The sequence below is a fragment of the Solanum tuberosum genome, unplaced genomic scaffold (assembly GCF_000226075.1).
Source record: "Solanum tuberosum cultivar DM 1-3 516 R44 unplaced genomic scaffold, SolTub_3.0 scf00293, whole genome shotgun sequence".
Classification (NCBI taxonomy): Eukaryota; Viridiplantae; Streptophyta; class Magnoliopsida; order Solanales; family Solanaceae; genus Solanum; species Solanum tuberosum.
Genome location: NW_006239222.1, coordinates 264,583 through 289,753, shown reverse-complemented (window position 1 = coordinate 289,753; position 25,171 = coordinate 264,583). Strand labels below are relative to the sequence as shown.

Below are 25,171 nucleotides of genomic sequence, written 5' to 3'. Positions count from 1 at the left end.
TCACCCTCTATTCTTCTAACGTTAGCCCTTCGTGTATTCATATCCTAAAGACACAAGAGAAAGATTAAGATGGGGACTTTATAGAGCTAAATTATATGGCACGACTTAAGAGTAATGAAAGAAGTGTAGTTTCCTAATCATCTTGTAGCCTCTCATTCATAAATATGGCGCGCTTCACACTAATGAACAAGACTCTACTAGACATGGCTTATGATACATCATCCTCAGATCATTCTAAACCTTGTGCTTTAATACCAAGTTTGTCACGACCTAGGAGTACCCTCTAAATATGACACGGCGTACAAGACTCTGAAAAGTCTCATACAAGCCTTTTAGCGTATCATAACATGGGCATAGAACAATAAAGAGTAAAAATGCATTTCAAAGTCCAAACTTTTTTCATAAAGGGAAAACGGAAGTCTACACTTGTCTCAATATAGCCATCTATTACAATACTTGAATCAAATAAGGACACAGCCCATACAACATAGTCCAACAAGAAATTACAAGAATGAAACTACTAAGTGAAAACATCCATCCTCGAATCATGATGACTCACCAACAAGCTAGGAGAAATAAGCAAATCCAAGCTTTAGCCACAATGAGGACCACCTTGAAAACTGGACCCTACACTTGAGGAAAATGTAGGAAAAAATATGGGTTAGTATAAAAATGCACCAAGTATGATAGTCATGCATAAAATCCTTGCAAACATGCTAAAAGGGACATTTTTGTTGAATGCATGCAATTTTCTAAGTTAAAGCATCATTTTGAAGATAATGGAAAAGCATAAGTAATAAGCATGTTCATTACATGCATCATCATATCATAAGAGAAACATACCATAAGTACCCTCAAAGCATACTTGTGTAATGCATGAATAAGATACCATAATCCCACCCATGCTACGTAAAGCTTCTTGAGTAACCATAGTTCATAATTCATATTGTTGTCATAGTGGGAATAAGCCTTAACCGACATAGACCATGTGAACTTAACATGGAATCCGGTGTTACCTACACCGAAAAGGGTTGTCCTACTTGCCTAAGGTAAGACCATCATTTGTTAGCTTTAGGTGGATCCACTAGCTAAATATCCTACGAAATCACGTATTTTATGGGATAAGGAGATTGTTACTAGAAACCCGACATTTCTTATGGGGGAGCTTCCATATCATGAGATTGCTTCTATAAACCCGACCTTTCTCACGGAAAAGCTTTTATATCATATTCAATATCCACTAGGTTCTAAGCATTTATCCCACAGAGTACTTATTAAGTCATAATTTGTTTCATTAGGATTGCTCAATAGATCATGCGTGAGAATAACCTTTCACCGTCCATGTCTACATATAACATTAGATTCAATTAGGTGAAAAAACCTTTCAACCTAGAATCTCCATTATGTGAGAAAACCTTTCACATTATGTTCATTATGTGTTCATGAGAATAGCCTTTCAATCAACACAACAACATTATCATAATCATGGGGACTTCACTCTCAAAGTGTTCTTAAAACATGTACATAACCTTTATAAAACATGCATAATATCATATCTTGTCTTTTCAAAGGTCAAAGATCATATCAAATCAACACATATAGAATTACTACATTAGACATGGATAATAACATAATTCAAATAACACAATTACTACAAGCATAATCTCATAATATCCTTCTTTCATCAATTCACCCACATCATAAGGTCATAAATTGGGAATATGGGGATTTCATGGATTCTTCCGGATTTCAACATAAAAACCATAATAAATCATCAATTCAATCATAATATAAAGTAATTAAATCATTAGAATCAATTTTGAAAGGAATCCATGACTTGGAGTCAAACTCTAGTTTTTGGGGAATTTCTATCTTTGAAATTAGGGTTTTGAAAGAACTCCATGGATGAAAGCTATCCTTGGATGAAGGAATACCATACCTTAGCTATGAATCTTCAATGAATTTGAGTAGAAAACCTTGCTCCTTCAATCCCTAGCTCCAACTTCCTTCTTTTCCTTCCTTGAAGTTTTAGTGAGAGATTTTTTGAAGAGAATGAGTTATTTTGGAAACTTTAGAAATAATGGCTTGGATGACTTAATTTGGTGACATAAGAACCTTATATAGGTGTTCTAAAATAGGCTAAACGACCTCACTTAGTATTAATTAAAGTCGGAAAACCCTAAAATGCCCCTTAGTGTAACGCCAAAAAGCAGTTTCAAACTTGAACCACGGACCCATGACCTACGGACCGTGTATGGAATCACGACCCGTCCTAGTTAGGCGTGGTTCATGTTCAGAGAGCCTGGTCTGTAGGCTTGTACCTACGGCCCCTACCCACGAGGCGTGGACTGACCAACGGTGTGTAGGTCCTTCTGTTGGTCACTGCCCATACAACCTTTTTAGGGGTCCTCCTCAAGGACCCATGGTTTGTCCTTGAGGGGTCGTACCTTGACGTCTTAACATGAAACTCATTTTAAGTTTGGGGAGTTATTTTTATGGCTCTAACCTTTATGTTGAGCTTTAGTTTAGCCTACTAGTTTCCAGAGTGTTACAAGTATCTTTTAACACTCCATCAAAGAGCACACAACTCTTAGCTTGGTTTGCTTTAAGTCTAGAAACACTTGAGAAATCCTAGAGGCATTCAGGCAATAGGGTAGTTGATGTTATATCTCCTTTTCTAAACATCAAAAGGTCATCAACAAAGATTAGTTGTATGATTTATTTTTGATGACATCTAGGATGATACTTATAACTTGGAGTAGTTCTCAGATTCTTCAATAGGCTAGTGGGGTAATTTATAGCAATTACAAACAAGTAATGAGAAAGAGGATCCCTTTGCCTCACACCCCTTCCTCCCTCCCCCCTTTGCTTGGAAAGGTAGGCTAGGACAACCATTAATCATAATAGAATAGGAAAGTGTCTTGACACAATTCATCATCCATGATACAAATTTGTGTGGAATCTTCATATCATCTAATACGTCCTACAAGAAGTGACATTCCACTGAGCCATGGCCTTCTGCATATCAATCTTGAACATGCATCTTGGTGATATGTCTTTCTTATCATACCCTTTGACCTGTTCATAGCTTAGGATCACATTATATGTCAACACTCTACAAGGAACAAAAGCAACCTGACCTAGATCAACTAAGTACTCCATCACACTGTGAAGTCTATGTGTGTGCATCTTTGAAATGATCTTATACAGTGTGGTACAATAAGAAATATGCCTATATTCTTTGATTGAGGTAGGATGGTTCACTTTAGAGATTAATGTAACATAGGTTTTATTTATAGGGGCATACGTTTCATCTTTTAGAAAAAATAGTACAACAGTCGTTACCTCATCCCATATGACTGACAAAGCTTGTTTGAAGTAATAAGAATTGAATCCATCTTCTCATGGTACTTTAGAATCCCCAATACTTTTAAGTGTTTCCTTCACATCATCACCAAAGAATGACCGTACAAGAGACAATTGTTGTTCTCTTTGTTGTATAACTTTTGGTTTTGTAATTGGCATGTGGATAGTATTTTGTCATAGAAGTCTTTTGTAAAATCCCACAACTTCTTTGGTGATATCTGATGCTTTTTCTAAAAATAGTATCATCATCTTTAAATAACATGTTGATATGATTATGAGCCTTCTTGTCTGTCACAATAGCAAAGAAATATATATGTTATATTAGCATCACCCAGTTTGAGCCACTGAATTCTAAATTTTTGCTTATAAATGCTTTCCTCAATCAGATCCCATTTAGCCAATTCTTTACTAAGTAATTTCTCTTCATCAATCATGCTTTGATGTACAGGAATTTTCCTCATGTTGTTTTTGTTTATCTATGAGTTCTCTTCTAAGTTGTTGAACTCTTTCCGAGACACCCATAAACTCTTTCTGATTTAGTTGTTGCATTTCTTTCCTCAACATTTTTAGGTTCTTCCATATCCTTTTCTTTCCTCCACATAGTATTTGCTAACTTGCTTGTACCTTATTCCTGAATTCTGAATGTTATCCTATACAATTGTAGAATTTGAATGGTATCTTCCTTTTTTTTCTTTGGAGCTTCACTATCAAGCCTAAATGAGAGTTGTTAAAGAAAAATGGATCCATAGCAATCAAACATTCTTTAAAATTCCTTGTTTCTGCCTCCTCCACTTGACTTCCAACATGTTTATCCTAATACAGTTGGAGTCCCTGATAAATCAATCAAGGCTCATTGATATATTTGTTTAGCTGGTGCATTGGTGTCCATAAAGAAATCTCATTTGCTATAGTGTGTAACCCATATACTGCAGTAAACTAGAATTGCACACGGTTGTGCTTTATCTCCACCAACCCATGAATATATTGTTCTAAATCCTCTATCTTAGTGAAGCTAATATCATTAGGATTCCAAACCATCCATATCCTTCCTCTCGCATTTGTTTTTGCATCTGTATACCACTCTCATATCCTGACATACCTTTGTTTATAATAAGTCTTCCTCTATCTAATCGAACTCTATGTTCAAATATTTCTATACGATTTACTTTATTTATCCTTATAAATGACCTCATCTTTTTATGCTTTACTTCTTGATTGAAGCTTCTTAGGTACCATGTTACTATCATATATTAAATAGGGGTTTTGGTAGTACCTTCATTCCCCCAATTGCTTCCCCACTATAATTTCCTTCTTCATAATTTGAATTCTCTAAGTTAGCTCCTATTCTTGTTCTTGTACCTGGTTATTGCTGATACCTCTTCTAATAGAATTTTTGTACCTAAAAATTTTCCACTCCCTTAAACCTGTGATGCATCTGCCTCTTCATGATCTAATGCCTCATGTATTTGAGTCACAACCTAGCCTATATCATTGTCCTGATATTTGTGTCTATCACTTATAGGTATCCATTCCTTCCTTTGCCCTTGTCCCTGGCCTTTTTCTGGACCAGTATAGTTGCTATTAGCTTGTTCACACATGAATGTCCCATTTTGAGACATTTTTGGCAGAATACTGATTTTCATTTGAACTATATTTGTTGTTCTACTACTCGTCCCTTGGGGTCATGAATTTTAATCATTTTGGGAAAAGACTTGTAACATCCTATTCAACTAATATTTTGGCAAATGAGACTCTACTAACCTTAGTTGTACATTCATCTGCATACAAAGGCTTTCCTAGGCTACTTGCAATTTTACGCGGGACAATTGGATTCCAACAATTAAGGGGTACGCTTTGGAGTTTAATCCATAATGTAATGGTGGTTAGAACGTAAATAAATTAAATCATTGTTATTTTTATTTATCTATTTTATTCAATTTAACATTATTGTTTTGCATTTTGCAGGTTGTAGTCATGTAAAAGATTCACATTATATGAAAAATATTAAATAAACATTACAAAATACTTGAAAAATAGACTTATAATATGAAAATAATAAATAAACATGACAATAAACACTAAAAATAGACTCATAATATGAAAAAATTAAATAAAAATAAAAATTATTTTTTTATTTATCTTTAGATTCAATGAAACATTATTACTTTTCAATATCAATGGAATAAATAAGAAGACATTTTTTGTTGGAAATCATGATAATCACGTAATATATTAACATAATATAAAAAATAAAATAAGCGTGATAATACCTGTGAAAAATAGAGTCATAACATGAAAACAATAATTAAACACGTTAATACACGCGAAATAATATACTCATAATATGAAAATATTAGAATACTTGTGACAAAAACACTCACCCACCTACTATAAATTACACAAGTATTCCTCTTAACACTGCTCAGGCTTATTCAACAAACATGTCTTATTTTATTCTTTACATTATTTTCTTTTGCAATGAAAAATGAGACCAAAAAAGGTAAGCAAAAGATTGAAATGACGTTGATCAAGTCTGAGAAAGTACAAAGTGTTAACTTCTAAAAAAGAAAAAAATATTTGTTGCAGCAAGCAGACAAGCTTGCAGCTAGGTCTGGAGCGGATGTTGGTATTATACTTTTTTCACCAAGTGGAAAATCTTGTACCTATGGTTTCACAAGTATAGAAGAAATAATTGACATAGGTACCAAGAGGGTAAATTAAATGGCTTGGAAGCATTGGAAGATCTTCATACGCAATTAGAAGAAATGATGGAGCAAGAAAAAAAAAACAAATACTAATGTATAAGATTATGCACCCTGACTCAGAAATACCTCTAGATAAACACATACATGGAGGAGCAGAAGTTGGGATTAAAATTGCAGGTGGAGAAATTTATAAAAGAAACAAAGGTGCTATTTTGGCCAAGCATATTAAATTTGATTTAAATGTTATTCCTAAGCCAGAAGAGGAGGACAATTCTTAAATTCATCTTTATCATAGAGTTGGTAATTTGAGTTCTTAGAATTGAAGTTTGCTTGGAGAAGATTTTACCAACGTTTGAGACTTCTAAAATGGTCAATTCTCGTGTTTATTATTAAGTCACTTGTTTTTAGTCTTCAATCATCAATTCATATGAGGTTTTAGACCAAAAATTAAAAGGTTATTGAGTTTTTATGTTATTAAGTCAATTTTTTTAATTGTTTCATCTTTAGTCTCTAATGATGCTTTGTATTGTCTAGATTGGTAAATCAATTGAAATCATTTTTTGAACTAGTGAACAATGTGAAAGTGATGGATCAAAGAAAATTGGCATGACCCAAAGTACAACCTAGACATGACATGACATATAAGATCTTGAGATGACCTACACAAGCTACTTGACATAAATACAACGCAATATAATAGAAAATACGAGAAATAAAGTAGGAAATCTCATATTATGTGACATCAAAGAGGAAGTTTAATCAAAGTCTTGAAAAGACAATATAATACATCAAAGAGATGGTTGGAACGTAACTCATGCACCACGTACAACATATAAAAACTAAAACATAAGAAAGCAAAGAAAAGTTGGCATGGTCCTCAGAACATGAGGACTCGCCAAATCTTCACGGTCAAGCACTCAATCTCTATCCCGGAGCAGGAGGAGGAGAAGCTCTGGACCCTACATTATGAGACAATATAGGCACAAGCATGCATTAGTACATGGAATGAACAAAGTATGAGAGATATACATAGAAATGTAAAAACATGATCATAAGGAAACATAAAGGAAAACATGATATGCATGACCAAGCTAAAACATAGTAAAATCTTGAAAGAAGAAGCATGAATCATGAACATGATCAATGCATCTTAAAAGCATATTGAAAGCTTCATAACACCTTTAAGAACAATTGAGTTCATTTTGTGGGATATTTACCATTAACCGAAATAGACCACGTGAGCTATAACGTGGAATTTTATGTCTTGCTCCGACACCAAAAAGAGATGTCCTTACTTGCCAAGGCAAGGACCTTAAACTTTTAGCTTAGGTGGATCCAGTAGCTATGTATTTCTAACACAAATCCTACTGGAGCACATAGTTAGGGACAATGAGATTGGTACTAGAGACCCGACCTCTACTAACGGGAGAACCTCCATCTTAATATCCTCTCGGTACTTGGTAAAAATCTCAACGAAATAGTCATATTCATAAATATAGCATCATACATGGAAAAACATAATTAAGTTACTAACCCAACTTAAATCATCACATAATAGCTCCTTAAATCATGAATCATGCATGTGTGAGAAACTTTTCAACAATCATGATTTCTTAATACGTGAGAAAACCTTTCACAATTTTCATTGATGCTTATATTAAAAACAACATTTAGATCATAAAACATCTTTTCATAAATAATCATTCATAAGTTCATATATTTCTTTATAAATTCATATCTTCATAAATACATAGTCAAAATCATGAATAATGCATGGATTCATATGAAATCAATTGAAAAACATGTAATTGAATCAAATTATTCATAAGAAGACAAAAATCAAACAATTGAATCATAACAATTAAGACCCATGGAGAATTGGATTAAACCCTAACCAATTTTGATGAAATTGAATTTAGAGAATTGAGTGTTTTTAGGACTCGGGTGAATGAAACCCATTGATGAATTCTCACATACCTTGATGATCAAAGCTCAAGAGAAATGAAGGAAAAAGGAGAATTGAATCCTGAACCCTAGATTTCTTCCTTGGACTTGAGAGATAATTTGAGAAGATGCACTTGGACAGGATTTGGGAATTTTGAGAGAATGATAGGGCTTAGGTAGATTTAGAAATATAAAGGTAGTTATAGGACTTCAAATTAGGGTCAAAACGACATTTTATATGCATTAAATGCATAGGAAAAGACCTAAATACCCTTAAGAAATAACTATCGGACAGACCCATGGTCCATAGAACATTCGACGACCCATACCAGTCAACCGTAAAACCAACTTCAAAAATATTCACCTTATTTTCCACGAAACCCTTGTACGGACCGTCGAACTTTCTATGGTCCGTAGACCCCATCTATAGTCCTCAACTTTGAGTTCAAATTTTCAAAGTCTGGTTCTCTCCTATGAAACCATCCTACGACCCGTCGAACCTACTACGACTTGTCATATTCTACTACAACCCAGATCATTGTGATTGACACCAAAACCTGGTTGGAGAACCATTAATACTAATTAGCTAACCAAAGAACTACACAACTTAATAAAAAACTAGGGCATTTAAAGTTACGGAAGCAAGTTTAAATGCTAAGGAAAAGAAATAGGGAGTTCCCATAAACTCCAAATCAAAAGTCTAATAAAAATAAATGCGGAAGAAATACCTAGAACCTGAAAGTCAATGTACCAAAACTCTAACAAGGATCATAAGTCTAAACAAGAAGGGGTACAACTCCATACTAAACATAAGAAATCTAGGGAACTAGTCTAAGTCCAAAATTGTGGACAAAAACAGAAAGAGAACTCATGGCAGCTCGGAAGAACTGACTCACCCTTGAATTCAAAATGATCACTCATCTTCTAAGTGAGGTTTACGAATAACGATCAAGTTCACAATTCTCAATTACATAGTTATGTCAAGTCAATGGTCCATTCATGGAACCCACACCCAAACTGTTAGTGTACCGGTTCGTGGTACCCGATCCAATGTTTATGCCAGAACGTGGCAATCGATCCCATAATTATGCCGGAATGTGGTAACCGATCCAAGTTAGTGTGACAAAACGTAACACCCAATCCATTCAACAAGACACAATCACAATCACAAGTATATTCTCAAATCATATAATCAAGTCATGATTCATGGCATTCATCATTCATCTATCCTCATTTATAACTAGTGTGATCAATAATGCAACACTCGCATACATACATGTATTATAATGAAGCAAGAACAAACATACATCACACAACATGAAATCACAACCATCACCTACCTCAAACAAAGCTTGAATCCCCTAAGAAACCTGATTCTTCCCTTTCCGAATCCTTTTCGCTTGTTCTTGGTCTACAAACAATCAATTTAATGCTATGATCAATAAACAAAACTTAATTACCTGGAATAAAGTTAACAATATCAACCCTAGATCAAACTCATGATCCCAATATACCAATTAAGGTTTTTTCCACCATAATTTTCAGATCAAAACCCTCCCTCATCGATAATTACCCGCTAGATTACATTCTACGGATCGAAAAATAGATTCAGAGAGTTAAAACCTTACTTTTAGCCTCAAGAATGGTGAAAAATGGTCAAGAAAACACATGGGATCGTCTCCTAGCTCTCAAAGTGCAAAATAAAATATTTTTGGGGTTTATTTTTTACTTAAGTCGCGTCTGTCCTGCCACATCGGTACTAACCCCGTTACAGAGGCCCTGCCCTGGCGGGAAACCGCCTTAGCCGCTTGCACAGAACTAGTGAGCAAATTTAATAATTCCAATACCCCCATTTCACAACACACCTTCAACCAATGACACTCAGAAACTACCTGTTCACACTAAGATCAGTTTCGGGAGTTCTACTCACCTGAATTCAATTTCGTAAAGTCGTATGAGTTCCTTAACATCTTAGCTATCTACTCATGTGATCAAATTCATAATTAGATCACTCAATTGTTACCAAATTTCTATAGACCTTACTGACTCTGATTTTGTCCAAATGTAGACTAGGTTAGGAAATTCCAAGTTACTACGAAAAAGTTTTGCGACTCAAAAATTTTCCCCGTTGGCTTTTTCTATAACGACGGGAACATGTCGTTACAATAGATACTAATTTACCCATCGCTCGTTCCCGAGTGACAAACTTAGGGAAAATAGGCTAAAGAGAAAACGGTGTCGTACATGTATCGACGAATAACTGGGGATACTTGTCTCGCATGTCCTTCTCGATTTCCCAAGTAGCTTCCTCAACTGGACGATGCTTCCATTGAAATTTCATGGACTTAATCTCTTTGGTCCTCAGCTTCCGGACATCACGATCAAGAATTACAATCGGTTCCTCCTTATATTGAAGGTCTTTGTCCAATACAACTGAGTTTCATTTTATGATGTAATCCCCGTCACCATGATATCTCTTCAACATGGATACATGAAATACCGGATGAACTCCCGATAGGTTAGGAGGTAAAGCCAATCTATAAGCCACTTGCCCTACACATTCAAGAACCTCAAAGGGACCAATGTATCGAGGACTAAACTTGCCCTTCTTGCCAAACCTCATCACTCCTTTCATGGGTGATACTTTAAGAAGAACTTTCTCACCAGTCTAAAATGCCATATTTCTTACCTTATGGTTTGCATACTTTTTCTTTCTACTCTGGGCCGCTAAAAGCTTAGCTTGGATACTCCTCACTTTATCTTGAGCATCCTTCACTAAATCAACCCCAAAGGTTTCATATCTCCAGCCTCAAACCATCATATGAGTGATCTACATCCCTTCTATAAAGTGCCTCAAACGGTGCCATATCTATGCTGGAGTGATAACTATTATTATAGGAGAACTCACACAAAGGTAAGAACTTATCTCAATGTCCTCCAAAATCAATCACACATGCCCTCAACATGTCTTCTAACACTTGGATAGTCCTCTCTAATTGTCCGTCTTTCTGTGGATGGAAGGCTAAAACTAAAAGTGAGTTGTGTGCCCAATTCATCATGTAGCTTCCTCCAAAAATTGGAGGTAAACTGCATACCACGATCTGAAATGATAGAAAAGGGCACCTCATGCAACCTCACTATCTCTTTCACATAAATCTTAGCCAATTGTTCAGCATTATAATTTATTCTTACCGGAATAAAATGGGCTAATTTAGTCAATCTGTCAACCACTACCCAAATAGAATCAAATTTCTCCAAAGTCTTGTGAAGACCAACCACAAAATCCATGGCTATCCTTTCCTACTTCCATTCAAGATTGGCATTCTCTGAAGCAAACCTGCAAGCCTTTGATGTTCAAACTTTAGTTATTGGCAATTTTGGCACTTAGCCACATACTCCGTTATATCCCTCTTCATGCCTGGCACCAATAAATTCGTTTCAAATTTCGGTACATCTTGGTCTCACCCAGATGAATGGAATATCGCGAACGATGAGACTCTGTCAACAAATTCTGAATCAAGCCTTCAACTCGAGGAACACAAATCCTTCCTTTAAAATTGAGCACACCTTCTGCATCAAGAGTGGACTCTTGTGTCTTACCAATCACAGTCTTCTTCTTAAGTTCATTCAAATTTTCATCCTAAAATTATTTGGCCTTGATCTCCTCAATGAACATGGCCCTAACCTCAATGCTAGCTAGCACCCCACTTTTTTCTGAGATGCCCAACTGCATGAATTTAGACTCCAAGGTCTGAATTTCCTTAACCAAAGGTCGCTTAGTTACACTCAAGCAAGCTAAACTACCCATACTCACCTTTTTTCGACTCAAAGCGTCTGCTACTACATTAGCCTTACCCGGATGGTATTAAATGGTCACATCATAATTCTTAAGTAACTCTATCCACATTCGCTGTCATAAATTCAGATCCTCTTGAGTAAAGACATGCTGCAAGCTACGATGATCAGTAAACACCTCACACTTAACACCATAAAGATAATGCCGCCAGATCTTAAGAGCAAACACTATCGCTGTCAACTCCAAATCATGTGTTGGATAATTCCTCTCATGCACCTTTAATTGTCGCGATGCATAGGCTATAACATTCTTATCCTGCATTAACACAACACTCAAACCCGAATGTGAAGCATCACAATAAACTATAAAATCCTTACCTTCAATGAGTAGTGCTAGAATATGTGCGATGGTCAAAAGAGTCTTGAGCTTTTGAAAGCTCTCCTCACATTTTTCAGTCCATTCAAATTGTATCTCTTTTTTGGTCAAATTTGTCAAGTGACTGGCAATAGAAGCAAAGTTCTTCACAAATCGACGATAGGAGCTAGCGAGCCCCACAAAACTTCTAACTTTCGTCACAGAGCCAGGCCGAACCCAATTCTTAACCGCCTCAATCTTTTGAGGATCTACCATTACCCCTTATTTTGAAACTACATTCCCCCAAAAAATGTAACCGAAGTCAACCAAAATTCACACTTGAAAATTTAGCATCAACCTTGTTTCCCAAGAACACCCAGAACAATACGAAGATGGTCGGCATGCTCTTCCTCACTTTTCGAATAGACAAAAATGTCATCAATGAAGACTATAACGAACGAATCGATAAAGGGTTTGAACACCCCATTCATCAAACTCATGAAAGATGCATGCACATTAGTCAAACCAAAAGACATAACTAGACCTTAGATCAATCATAGAGAAAATTGATGCACCTTACAATTGGTCAAAAAAAATCATCTATTCGAGGCAATGGGTACTTGTTTCGAATGGTGACCCTATTCAATTGCCGGTAATCTATACACATCCTCATACTACCATCTTTTTTCTTAACAAAAAAAACCGGAGCACCCCACGGAGAAGCATTAGGACGAATGAATCCTTTGTTAAGAAGTTATTGGATTTGAGCCTTAAGCTCTCTTAATTCTGTCAGAGCCATACGATATGGAGGGATGGAAATGGGACGAGTACCAGGTTCTAAATCAATGCATAAATCTATATCTCTATCTGGAGGCATACCAGACAAATCATTAGGAAACACTTCTCTAAATTCTAACACCACATAAATAGACTCAATAGATAGAGACTCAACCTCAACATCCTGAGTATGAGCCAAATAAGCCAAACAACCCTGCCCTACCAGTTTCCTAGCCTGAATGAAGGATATGATCTTAGCATGCTTAGGCTTGTACACCCCTTTCCACTCTAACTTTTCCCTTCCCAGAATTTCTAGAGTTACATACTTAGTATTACAATTAAGCACAACATAATAGGGGGACAACCAAGTCATGCCTAAGATTATATCAAAGTTAGTCATATCCAAAATCACCAAATCAGTCCAAGTTTGAAAACCCATAAACAAAATAGGACAAGCACGATAGATATGGATTACTTTGATAGACTTTCCAACTGGGGTAGAAACATGGAAGGGGGAATCAAGTATATCACAAATCATAACAAGTTCTGATGCAAATCACACTGATACATAAGAATAAGTAGAACCTGGATTAAATAACACATTATCCATCCGTTCACAGACAAGAATAGTACATGTGATCATCGCGTCAGACGCCTCTGCCTTGGTCTTGCCCGGAAAGGCATAACACTAAGCCCTATCATTGTGACTGGTGACTTCTCTGCCTGGTTGCACTGTACCTCTACTTGCGTTACCATTTTCCCTACCTTCGTGGCCTCACTGATTTTCTCTTCGCCCACCTTGTGGACGCCCTCAACCATTATTACCATTTCCCGCGGGTACCACTGCTCTAGATTGCTGCCGTGCGAAATCCAACATGCGTGGATGGGGACAATCTCTCCTCATATGCCTAGGTTCTCCACCACTGCTTAGCCTCACCTTGAAAGTAAAAAGTCACAAACTCAACTCCATGCTGATGGACAATTCCCAATTTATGAAGCCTCTCATAGCAATCTAGGATGAACTCATATGCATCCTCACTCTAGGAACCATGGAACACATGAGGTTTCAACTTCAAGAACTTAGTCAACATCTCATGCTCATTACCAGTCATAATAGGACCCAACAAAGGGTGGAAGAAAACATCATTACCTACATTTCCACCCACCTTGGGGACAGTGATAGCAATAGGGGGATTGGTGGGAGCTTGAGTTGCTTGAACAGAGGGAAACACTCCAGGACCAACCAATCCTTTCAAAAACGATATGATATGTTGAGCTAACACTGGGTCTAAAAGAGAAATACATGTAGTCTCAGCATGTACCTCTTCCTCTTGTCCAACGTTCTCCTCCTCCTCAACTTCTACATTCTCCTCTACCTCTTCATGGTGTGCAGGAGGGGCCTTATTTCTGGGAGTATCTCCAACCTGTGCTCTATCCCTAGTAGGTGCCACCCTTCCTCAGCCTCTACCCCTGCCTCGACCGCGACCTCTCGCTGCAGATTCCTCAATTGGAGCATTGACCGGAGCTACGGGCCTAACGTCGTTGAACCTAGTGTTAATCATCTGCGGACAGAAGAGTAAATGAGGTTAGATACCAATTTGAATCACCAGATACCAATTGGAATCAAGTTATAGCACGAAAGGAGACAAGAAAAACAAAGAGCTTTCCTAAAGTCCTATAGCCTCTCAAAGAAAAGTATATACGTCTCTGTACCGTTCCGGAAGACTCTACTAGACTAGTTTTGGTACATCGAGATCAACGAACCTAGGCTCTGATACCAAATTTGTCACGACCCAAACCATCGTGATTGGCACCCACACTAACCCTCCGGTGGGAGAACCATTAATATTAATTAGCTAACCAAAAAACTACACCCCTTAATAAAAAACTAAGGCATTTAAAGTTACGGAAGCAGGTTTAAATGCTAAGGAAAAGAAATAGAGAGTTCCGATAAACTCCAAATCAAAAGTATAATCAAAACAAATGCGAAAGTAATACGTAAAACCTGAAAGTCAATGTATCAAAACTATAACAAGGATCATAAGTCTAAACAAGAAGGGGTACAACCCCATACTAAACATAAGAAATCTAAGGAACTAGTCTAAGTCTGAAAATGTGGACATCAATAGAAAGAGAACTCATGGCAGCCCGGAAGAACTGGCTCACCCTTGAATGCGAAACGATCACTGATCTTCTAAGCGAGGTTTGTCAATAGCCGTCGGAAGATGCCCTGTACTCAACAAAGAAAAAGGAAGTACAATATCAGTACACAACCACAGTGTATTGATAGGATCACGCGGCTATCCCAATAAGTGCAACATACATAAGTCAATACAACATAATAATAACATGCATACACCGAACATATACAATATCAATATCATTACGAATAACGATCAAGTTCACAATTCTCAATTACATAGTTATGTCAAGTCAATGGTCCTCTCATGGAACCCACACCCAAACTGTAAGTGTATTGGTTCGTGGTACCCTAAGAAACTTGATTCTTCCCTTTTCGGATCTTTTCCGCTTATCACAATCACAAGTATATTCTCAAATCATACAATCAAGTCATGATTCATGACATTCATCAATCATCTATCCTCATTTACAACTAGTATGATCAATAATGTAACACTCGCATACATACATGTATTATAATGAAGCAAGAACAAACATACATCACACAACATGAAATCACAACCATCACCTACCTCAAACAAAGATTGAATCCCCTAAGAAACTTGATTCTTCCCTTTCCAGATCCTTTCCTCTTGTTCTTGGTCTACAAACAATCAATTTAATGTTAGGATCAATAAATAAGACTTAATTACCTGGAATAAAGTCAACACTATCAACCCTAGATCAAACCCATGATCCCACTATCTGAATTAGGGCATTTTCCACCATAATTTCTAGATCAAAACCCTTCTCCATTGATAACTACTCGCTAGATTACATTCTACAGATCGAAAAATGGATTCGGAGAGTTAAAACCTTACCTTTAGCCTCAAGAATGGTGTAAAACGGTCAAGAAAACACCTGGGGTCGTCTCTTAGCTTTAAAGTCGAAAAGTGCAGAATAAAACATTTTTAGGGTTTATTTCCAACTTAAGTCGCGTCTGTCCCGCCACATAGGTACTCACCCCGCTACAGCGGCCCCGCCCTGGCAGGAAAATCCCGTCTTAGCGGCTTGTACGGAACCAGTGAGAAAATTTAATAATTTCAATACCCCCATTTCACAACACACCTTCAACCAATGACACTCAGACACGTTAAGATCAGTTTCGGGAGTTCTACTCACCCGAATTCAATTTCGTAAAGTCATACATGTTCCTTAACGTCTTAGCTATCTACTCATGTGATCAAATTCATAATTAGATCCCCCGATTATTACCATATTTCCCTAGACCTCACTGACTCCGATTTCATCCAAATCTGGACAAGGTTGGGAAATTCCAAGTTACTACGAAAATGTTTTCAGGCCCAAAATTGTTCTTCGTTGGCTTTTTAATAACGACAGAAATAGGTCGTTACATGTTCACTCGTAGGTCAAACTTGAGAAACTTGAAATTTCAAAACTCAACTCTATGTATACGATTCCCTTCTTACGGCCTGTAGGACTTCCTACGATCCTACGTCAGTCTCATAGACCACTGCTTCGGCAAATTTTCTGCACTTTTCCTTGCCAACTTGACTTTCTAATTTTTGAGGTGTTATGATATATCCCCTTAGTAACATTCGTCCTTGAATGGGACTCAATCTAACATGAATATAGTAAGAGAGAAACTGATAACCCAACATGAATGCAAATTTCATCATAATGTACACAAGAATGGAGAATCATTCCAAGCTAAATCATAATATAAAAAATCAAGTTTTTCGTGAACATGCATGCATATAGAAATACGAGAATGACTAAAATGCATGAATCTAAAATAATGAATCATGAGGAACTAATACCTCAAGCTAAAGTAGGAGTGGAGGGAAAAAGATGAGGATATCGGGATATCATATCCATTTCAGCTTCCCAAGTAGCACCCTCAACTAATTGATTCCTCCTGAGAATCTTTACGAAAGTAACTTCTTTGTTTCTCAATTTTCAAACTTTTTGGTCTAAAATTTCAATCAGAGCCTCTTAAAATGAAAGGTTTTCTTTAACTCCCAAACCTTCCAAAGGTACCGTAGACGTCAGATCTCCAACATATTTTTTCAATAAGGAGACATGAAACATCGAATTTACCGATGCTAAATCATAAGGCAACCCAAGTTCATAAGCAACTTTGCCAATACGTCTCAAAATCTGATATGGGCTCACATAACAAGGACTAAGCTTCTCTTGTTTTCCAAATCTCATTACACTCTTCATGGGTGAAATTTTCAAGTAGACCCAATCGTCAACATCAAATTCAAGTTCTCTTCTTCTAAAATTGGCATAAGACTTTTATCGACTTTCAGCCATTTTCAACTCTCGCGAATAAGTCGAACCTTTTCCATAGCCTCATGCACCAACTCGGACCCTATCAAAGCAACCTCACCAACTTTAAACCAAACATATAAGAGACCTACTCCTACCATAGAGAGCCTCAAAACGTGTCATCCCAATGCTAGAATGATAGCTATTATTATAAGCAAACTTAATCAAAGGCAAATGATCATCCCAATTACCTTTGAAATCAATCACACAAGCTCTTAACATATCTTTTAAAATCTGAATGATATGCTTGGCTTGAAAAACTTCTCTGACTGCGGTATACCCCTTACTACCTTGTCCAAATCCTCCAGAAGCCCCACTTGTGGTGTAAGCACTAATGATGTTCAACGTAAGCCCTCTAATGACTAGCTTAACTGTCATCACCCTGTCAACGATCTTCCTAATCTACAGCACATGCTCCCTAAGATTCTATCTACTAAAATTCCTACTTCATTCTTATTCCTCGAGCCTCTTAACTACCACAACTTAAAATTGTCCACATCCCGAGCCTTGGTACCTACCCATTTGGTCTCCTAGACTCAAACTATGCTAATCTCTCTTCTTTAGAATCTTCACTAGCTCTATATACTTATCCGTCTTTGTCTCGTTTCAAGACGTTACCCTTAGCCTAGAAGACCCATTAACCCACTTACCACTCCTATTCCTCAGCCCTGGTTCCGATCAAAGACATGACCCTAGTCTGACATCGTTCACCAAAGCCACTAAAATAGATGTTAAGGAAACTAAGCAGAAAACAACTAAAGTTAAGTAAACTATACCCAAAAATTGCACAAAAATCTATTTTCTAAGAATAGAAACCATAAACACATGCTTAAACAATGTTGTCTATAAAAAGGAAATTGAAAAGCCCAAAGGAATATGTTCATTTCCTTCGGCCCACCCAAAACAACCTTCGACCATTTTTTCGTTATCGTCGATACGAACCCACACACCTCCACTCTCTCTATCTAAGCTCAAAGCATCTCTCACACAAACCCTAATCATCACGCGCATCTCATTTCACTTCCTTCACTCCTTCATATTCTCCATTCTTGGTACCCTCTCTTCCTATTAACATTTCTCTTTCTTCTCTCTTGCAGCTTTTCAATTTTACATATTTTTTTTTGTTTTTTTTTTAATCTTGTTGATTTGTTGAAATGGTTGAATCGAGCAGTTCAGAGCACTTTATGCTTCCTGTGAAGAGGTCATCGATAGTTGAAGTCGGTGGAGATAGCGACGGAGTTTCAGTGGATCCTTTAACGAAGAAGTACAAGACCGCCGCCGCTGCCGCTGCTGGTGGTGATTCATCGACGGTGACTATGGCAGGAGCTGGTTCTGCTACCGGTGATGTTAGCGCTAACGGTAACGCCACTAATGGACGTACCGGTGGCATATCTCCAGTCGATCTGCGTAATCTATCTGATATCGATGAGGATCTTCACAGCCGTCAACTCGCTGTCTATGGACGTGAAACAATGCGTAAACTTTTTGCAGCTAATGTTCTCATCTCTGGGTTGCAAGGCCTTGGCGCTGAAATTGGTATATGTTTCTGTATTTATTCCTCTTGCTATTTACTGTGCTGGAATTCGAAGGAGATTATAATGAAGTACTGTTTGTTTTCTTCTTTCTTATGTTTTCATTTCCATTTCCACGCATGAAATGGAATTGGTGTTCATTAAAGTTTTCATTCATTTACTGTGCTGGAATTGGAAGTTCAAAATCTGGCATCAGTATGATTCGTTTTCTTCTTTGTAAAGTTTTCATTTCATTTCCATTGACACCTAGTTGATTGATAATGTATGTTTTGCATGTGGGCCTGAATGCAGTAGAATGGATAATGATGCCTAGTTGATTGATAATGTGTGTTTTGCATGTGCTCTTTCACTGACCTACTTTTGTAAATTTTTGAGATAGTGATAACTGATAAAAAGAGGAAGTGATTGCGAGACATTTATGTGCTGAATATGACAACTATTCTGTTAATAGTCTCTGATATAACTGAATTGTGTTTCCTTATTGCAGCAAAGAACCTTATTCTTGCGGGTGTGAAGTCTGTTACTTTGCACGATGAAGGAAATGTGGAATTGTGGGATTTATCTAGCAATTTTATCTTCACAGAGGAGGATGTTGGGAAGAATAGGGCACTTGCTTCTGTCCAGAAGTTGCAAGAGCTAAACAATACTGTCATTATCTCTACGTTGACGGATGCTTTGACTAAAGAACAACTTTCCAATTTTCAGGCAAGTAGACATGTGCCTGATGTTATTGATTTTAACTTTCATGCATATTTTTTGTGTCTTAACGACTTACTGATTGTACAACTGTTGTAATGCAGTAGTTTTAAATCAGTCCCAAACTAGTTGGACCGGCATTATAAATTGTCTACACCTGCTCATCTCTATTCGGTCAATTTTATTTCACTACTCTAATTATACTTTAGGACAACATAGGAGCTCTAAATCTCGCACTTCCCCTATATTACATACAAGTCCGAATACTAACCAAACCAAGATCTAATTTAAAATATAATCATAGTTAAACCAAGTTGTGGTTGCTTTCCACGTATAGTGATAAGGGTTACGATTTTATATAAAACCAAATTGACCTGTGTTCGGATGCATTATGTAGAAAGTGAAAGTTGTTGCGATTTTCCATTCGAGAAGTGATATATTTTTAATTTCCAGAACAGAAATGATCTATATCTATAGTTGTATAAAGAAAATATCTCTAATTTATTAAAGACTCTTGGTGAATTTTACCTATCCAAAAGGAAAAGATCCTAGTTTTTCAATAAATGTTTCTATAGTTGCAAAAACGATATAGGGCATATACTGATAAACAGAGATCTATTTTAAATATAATTCTAGTAAAATGAAATTGTAGTTGCTTTCCATGATACAGTTATAATGGTTAAGATTTCATAAAACACAAGTGACCTGTGTTCACATTTACTGTGGGAGTGATAGTCATTTAGACTTTCCAAGGATGAATTATCTCAACTATGTCAATGGCAATTTGTTTGAGGAAATGTGTGTTTGGGCAGTGAAGAATTGGTGTGTTATGTTTTTTATTGTCAGTGATATGAGCATGACAGAGTTAATTTTGTTGAGATTTTATAATTATGCTACTAATATCCTGGCATGGTTTTGGGGAGATAACATCCTGAATGCGCTATACTTTATCTGCAGGCCGTTGTATTTACAGATATCAGCTTAGAGAAGGCTTTTGAATTTGATGATTACTGTCATATGCACCAGCCTCCTATTGCTTTCATCAAAACTGAAGTTCGAGGCCTTTTTGGTAGTGTGTTTTGTGACTTTGGCCCTGATTTTACAGTTGTTGATGTTGATGGTGAGGATCCCCACACAGGAATCATTGCGTCTATTAGCAATGATAATCCTGCTCTTGTGGCATGTATTGATGACGAGAGGCTTGAGTTTCAGGATGGGGACTTGGTTATATTTTCTGAAGTGCGGGGCATGACAGAACTGAATGATGGGAAGGCTAGAAAAATAAAAAGTGCAAGGCCATATTCATTTACTATTGAAGATGATACCACAGAGTATGCAGCATATGAAAGAGGGGGTATCGTCACTCAGGTCAAGGAGCCTAAAGTGTTAAAGTTCAACCCACTGCGTAAAGCAATTTGCGATCCTGGTGACTTTCTTCTGAGTGACTTCTCAAAGTTTGACCGCCCACCTATTTTGCACTTGACCTTTCAAGCCCTAGATAAGTTTGTGTCTTTATCAGGACGTTTTCCTGTTGCTGGATCTGAGGAAGATGCTCAGAGGCTAATCTCACTTGTGACTGACATGAACAATAGTCAAGATGCAAAAGTTGAGATTGACCATAAACTTATTCGTAACTTTGCATTTGGTGCAAGGGCTGTGCTAAACCCAATGGCGGCTATGTTTGGGGGTATCGTTGGGCAAGAAGTTGTGAAGGCTTGCTCTGGGAAGTTCCATCCACTATACCAGGTCAGTAAATGAATTGTTATAATTGAGCCAGAAGAATTCTTAAATTTCATGCAGTTTTTCTGTCGGGATGATCTGTTATACATGTTGCTACCTTGTTTGAACAAGTTCATATTAGATCATATGGGACTTGTTTCTAGATTTTTAACTCCAATTAGATTGTATTGGCTGTTATGTTGCATATATCTCTACTGTCACTTAGATTTGATATTCTTGAGTTGAGGGTCTCTTGGAAACAGCCTCTCTACCTCCACGAGGTAGTGGCAAGGTCTGCGTACTACTTACCCTCCCCAGACCCCACCTAGTGGGATTTCACTGGGTTGTTGTTGTTGTTGTTGTTGTAACTCCAATTAGAACAAAGTGCAAGGGAACTCTATCTGAACACTATTTTGCTTCTGAAGCATGATGGTTTGAGTTTGAGATGTTATATTTGTGTCTTCTTAACTGTCAATATTGGTATCCCTATGTATCTTTGGCAGTGTGGTAACTATTTCCTGAAATTTTAGATTAAATTAGTTTCTGGTGCTGCATATTGCCTTTTGTTGTATTTATGGTTGCTTTTTAATAGTCTTGGAATGTTCTGTCACTGAACATTTGTTTTCAATCTGTTTGTGACAGTTTTTCTACTTTGACTCTGTTGAATCTCTTCCAACTGAACCATTGGATCCAAATGATTTGAAGCCCTTGAATAGTCGTTATGATGCCCAAATCTCAGTTTTCGGAAACAAGCTACAGCAGAAGCTGGAAGAGGCAAAAGCTTTTGTAGTTGGGTCTGGTGCACTTGGGTGTGAGTTCTTGAAGAATTTGGCTCTCATGGGGGTTTGTTGTGGTGAAGAAGGAAAGCTAACAATTACAGATGATGATGTCATTGAGAAGAGCAATCTCAGTAGGCAATTCCTTTTCCGTGACTGGAACATTGGGCAAGCCAAGTCTACTGTTGCTGGTGCCGCTGCTTCTTTGATCAATCCTCGCATTCGCATTGAAGCACTGCAAAACCGCGCAAGCCCTGAAACAGAAAGTGTATTTGATGATACATTCTGGGAGAATTTGAGTGTTGTGGTCAATGCACTAGATAATGTGAATGCCAGGCTTTACATTGATCAGAGATGTTTGTATTTTCAAAAACCGTTATTGGAGTCTGGAACCCTGGGTGCCAAGTGCAACACTCAGATGATAATTCCTCACCTTACAGAAAATTATGGTGCATCAAGGGATCCACCAGAAAAACAAGCACCTATGTGTACAGTTCACTCTTTCCCACACAACATCGACCATTGCTTAACATGGGCCCGGTCAGAATTTGAGGGTTTGCTTGAGAAGACACCAACTGAAGTTAATGCTTATCTGATCAATCCTAGCGATTACATATCTTCTATGCAAAAGGCTGGTGATGCACAGGCCAGGGACATTTTGGATCGTGTTCTTGAATGCCTCGACAAGGAGAGATGTGATACATTTGAAGACTGCATAACCTGGGCTCGCCTGAGGTATAACCATAAAAAACCAACTAAATTTTTACCCTTTTAAACAGATTTCTTTTTTATATATATGCTTTTAACGATTTGCTTTTCCTTGTAACCAGGTTTGAAGATTACTTTGCAGACCGTGTGAAGCAGTTGACATATACTTTTCCTGAGGATGCCACTACAAGTAGTGGTGCTCCATTCTGGTCAGCACCAAAACGTTTCCCTCGACCATTGCAATTTTCTGTTGATGATGCCAGTCATCTTCAATTTCTCCTGGCAGCCTCTATGTTACGAGCAGAAACATTTGGCATTCCCATTCCAGATTGGGTGAACTCTCCTCAAAAGTTAGCTGAAGCTGTTGATAAAGTGATGGTCCCCGATTTCCAGCCAAAGAAAGATGTGAAGATTGTGACAGATGAGAAAGCAACCAGCATGTCGGCATCATCCATAGATGATGCTGCAGTCATCAACGAGTTGGTGATGCAGCTGGAAACGTGTCGTCAGAAATTACCTTCAGGTTACAAGATGAATCCCATTCAATTTGAAAAGGTGCTCTCTCTCTCTCTCTCTCTCTCTCTCTCTCTCTCTCTCTCTCTCTCTCTCTCTCTCTCTCTCTCTCTCTCTCTCTCTCTCTCTCTCTCTCTCTCTCTCTCTCTCTCTCTCTCTCTCTCTCTCTCTCTCTCTCTCTCTCTCTCTCTCTCTCTCTCTCTCTCTCTCTCTCTCTCTCTCTCTCTCTCTCTCTCTCTCTCTCTCTCTCTCTCTCTCTCTCTCTCTCTCTCTCTCTCTCTCTCTCTCTCTCTCTCTCTCTCTCTCTCTCTCTCTCTCTCTCTCTCTCTCTCTCTCTCTCTCTCTCTCTCTCTCTCTCTCTCTCTCTCTCTCTCTCTCTCTCTCTCTCTCTCTCTCTCTCTCTCTCTCTCTCTCTCTCTCTCTCTCTCTCTCTCTCTCTCTCTCTCTCTCTCTCTCTCTCTCTCTCTCTCTCTCTCTCTCTCTCTCTCTCTCTCTCTCTCTCTCTCTCTCTCTCTCTCTCTCTCTCTCTCTCTCTCTCTCTCTCTCTCTCTCTCTCTCTCTCTCTATCTCTATCTCTATCTCTATCTCTCTATTGTGTGCATGTTGCATATGTTAAAAGTTATAATCATATGTTTATTTCTTCCATCTTCTCTCCAAATTAAGTTTGTCTAAATTACAGGACGATGACACTAACTATCATATGGACTTCATTGCTGGACTTGCAAACATGAGGGCTAGAAACTATAGCATCCCTGAAGTGGATAAACTGAAGGCCAAATTCATAGCAGGGAGGATCATTCCAGCAATTGCTACTTCTACTGCTATGGCCACTGGTCTTGTTTGTCTAGAGCTTTATAAGGTTTTGAATGGAGGTCATAAGGTGGAGGACTACCGCAACACTTTTGCCAACTTGGCTCTTCCTTTATTTTCCATGGCTGAACCAGTTCCACCAAAGGTGATCAAGCATCAGGACATGAACTGGACTGTGTGGGACAGGTGGATTTTGAAAGACAATCCAACTTTGAGGGAGCTTCTTCAGTGGCTTCAAAACAAAGGTCTGAATGCTTATAGCATTTCTTACGGGAGCTGCTTACTTTATAACAGCATGTTCCCTAAGCATAAAGAGCGGATGGATCGGAAAATGGTGGAACTGGCCAAGGAAGTGGCCAAGGCAGATTTGCCTCCATACAGAAAACATTTTGACGTGGTAGTGGCTTGTGAGGATGATGAAGACAACGATGTTGATATCCCTCAAGTCTCTATTTATTTCAGGTAGATTGTTTGTTCTGTCCTGTAACCACCCACCGGAGTAGCCTGAAATCATAGGTGACAGTTGATTTTCTCCTTGCTATGTTTGGTCTTTCTTGTTTGCAAAGCTAGATAGATATATTCATTTCTGTACTAGCCAGCCTGCATACAAAGTCAGAACCATCTGTTGAGTAGTAAAAATATGATAGACTGTTGGACTTCGAGCATCTGATTTATGACATGTCTCCATTTTCTTGCTCAACTATTTGAAGAAATATAGTTGATGTTGGTTGGTGGATTCGAAGTTATGAACTAACTATTTGCTTTGATACCATAATTTCTAAATTGCTGCTGCTGTGATATTTACATTTGCAAACTTAGTTAAGTGGTTCTTCAGTGCAATTTTTGCTGAATTATTATTCTTATATGATATTGATTAAAAAGGAAAAAAAGGAGTACAACTATGGAAAATTTATATGCCTGACTTATTTTTTTATAGACTGTTTGGTTGGTGTATAGAATGAGTAGGGTATATTATTGTAGGAATAGTACCTAACCTAT

The 25,171-nt window shown here is 37.6% G+C and overlaps 1 protein-coding gene across 1 annotated transcript; it reads left to right on the top strand.

The window, feature by feature from the left end:
• Positions 1–18,295: 18,295 nt before the first annotated feature.
• LOC102600735 (ubiquitin-activating enzyme E1 2-like) lies at positions 18,296–24,939 on the top strand. The gene is made up of 7 exons (XM_006359489.2): positions 18,296–18,470; positions 18,590–18,954; positions 19,438–19,655; positions 20,604–21,392; positions 22,008–22,876; positions 22,972–23,404; positions 24,042–24,939. The coding sequence occupies exons 2-7, from the start codon at positions 18,603–18,605 to the stop codon at positions 24,636–24,638; spliced, it is 3,258 nt and encodes a 1,085-aa protein (XP_006359551.1). The 5' UTR covers positions 18,296–18,470; positions 18,590–18,602; the 3' UTR covers positions 24,639–24,939.
• Positions 24,940–25,171: the final 232 nt, after the last annotated feature.

What these genes read in the sequence shown, in the direction of transcription:
- LOC102600735 (XM_006359489.2), top strand. Translation starts at nt 18,603, where the DNA reads ATGCTTCCTGTGAAGAGGTCATCGATAGTTGAAGTCGGTGGAGATAGC. An exon ending in AGTTCCATCCACTATACCAG is followed by an intron (nt 21,393 to 22,007) that starts GTCAGTAAATGA and finishes TGTTTGTGACAG; the next exon opens with TTTTTCTACTTTGACTCTGT. An exon ending in ATCCCATTCAATTTGAAAAG is followed by an intron (nt 23,405 to 24,041) that starts GTGCTCTCTCTC and finishes TCTAAATTACAG; the next exon opens with GACGATGACACTAACTATCA.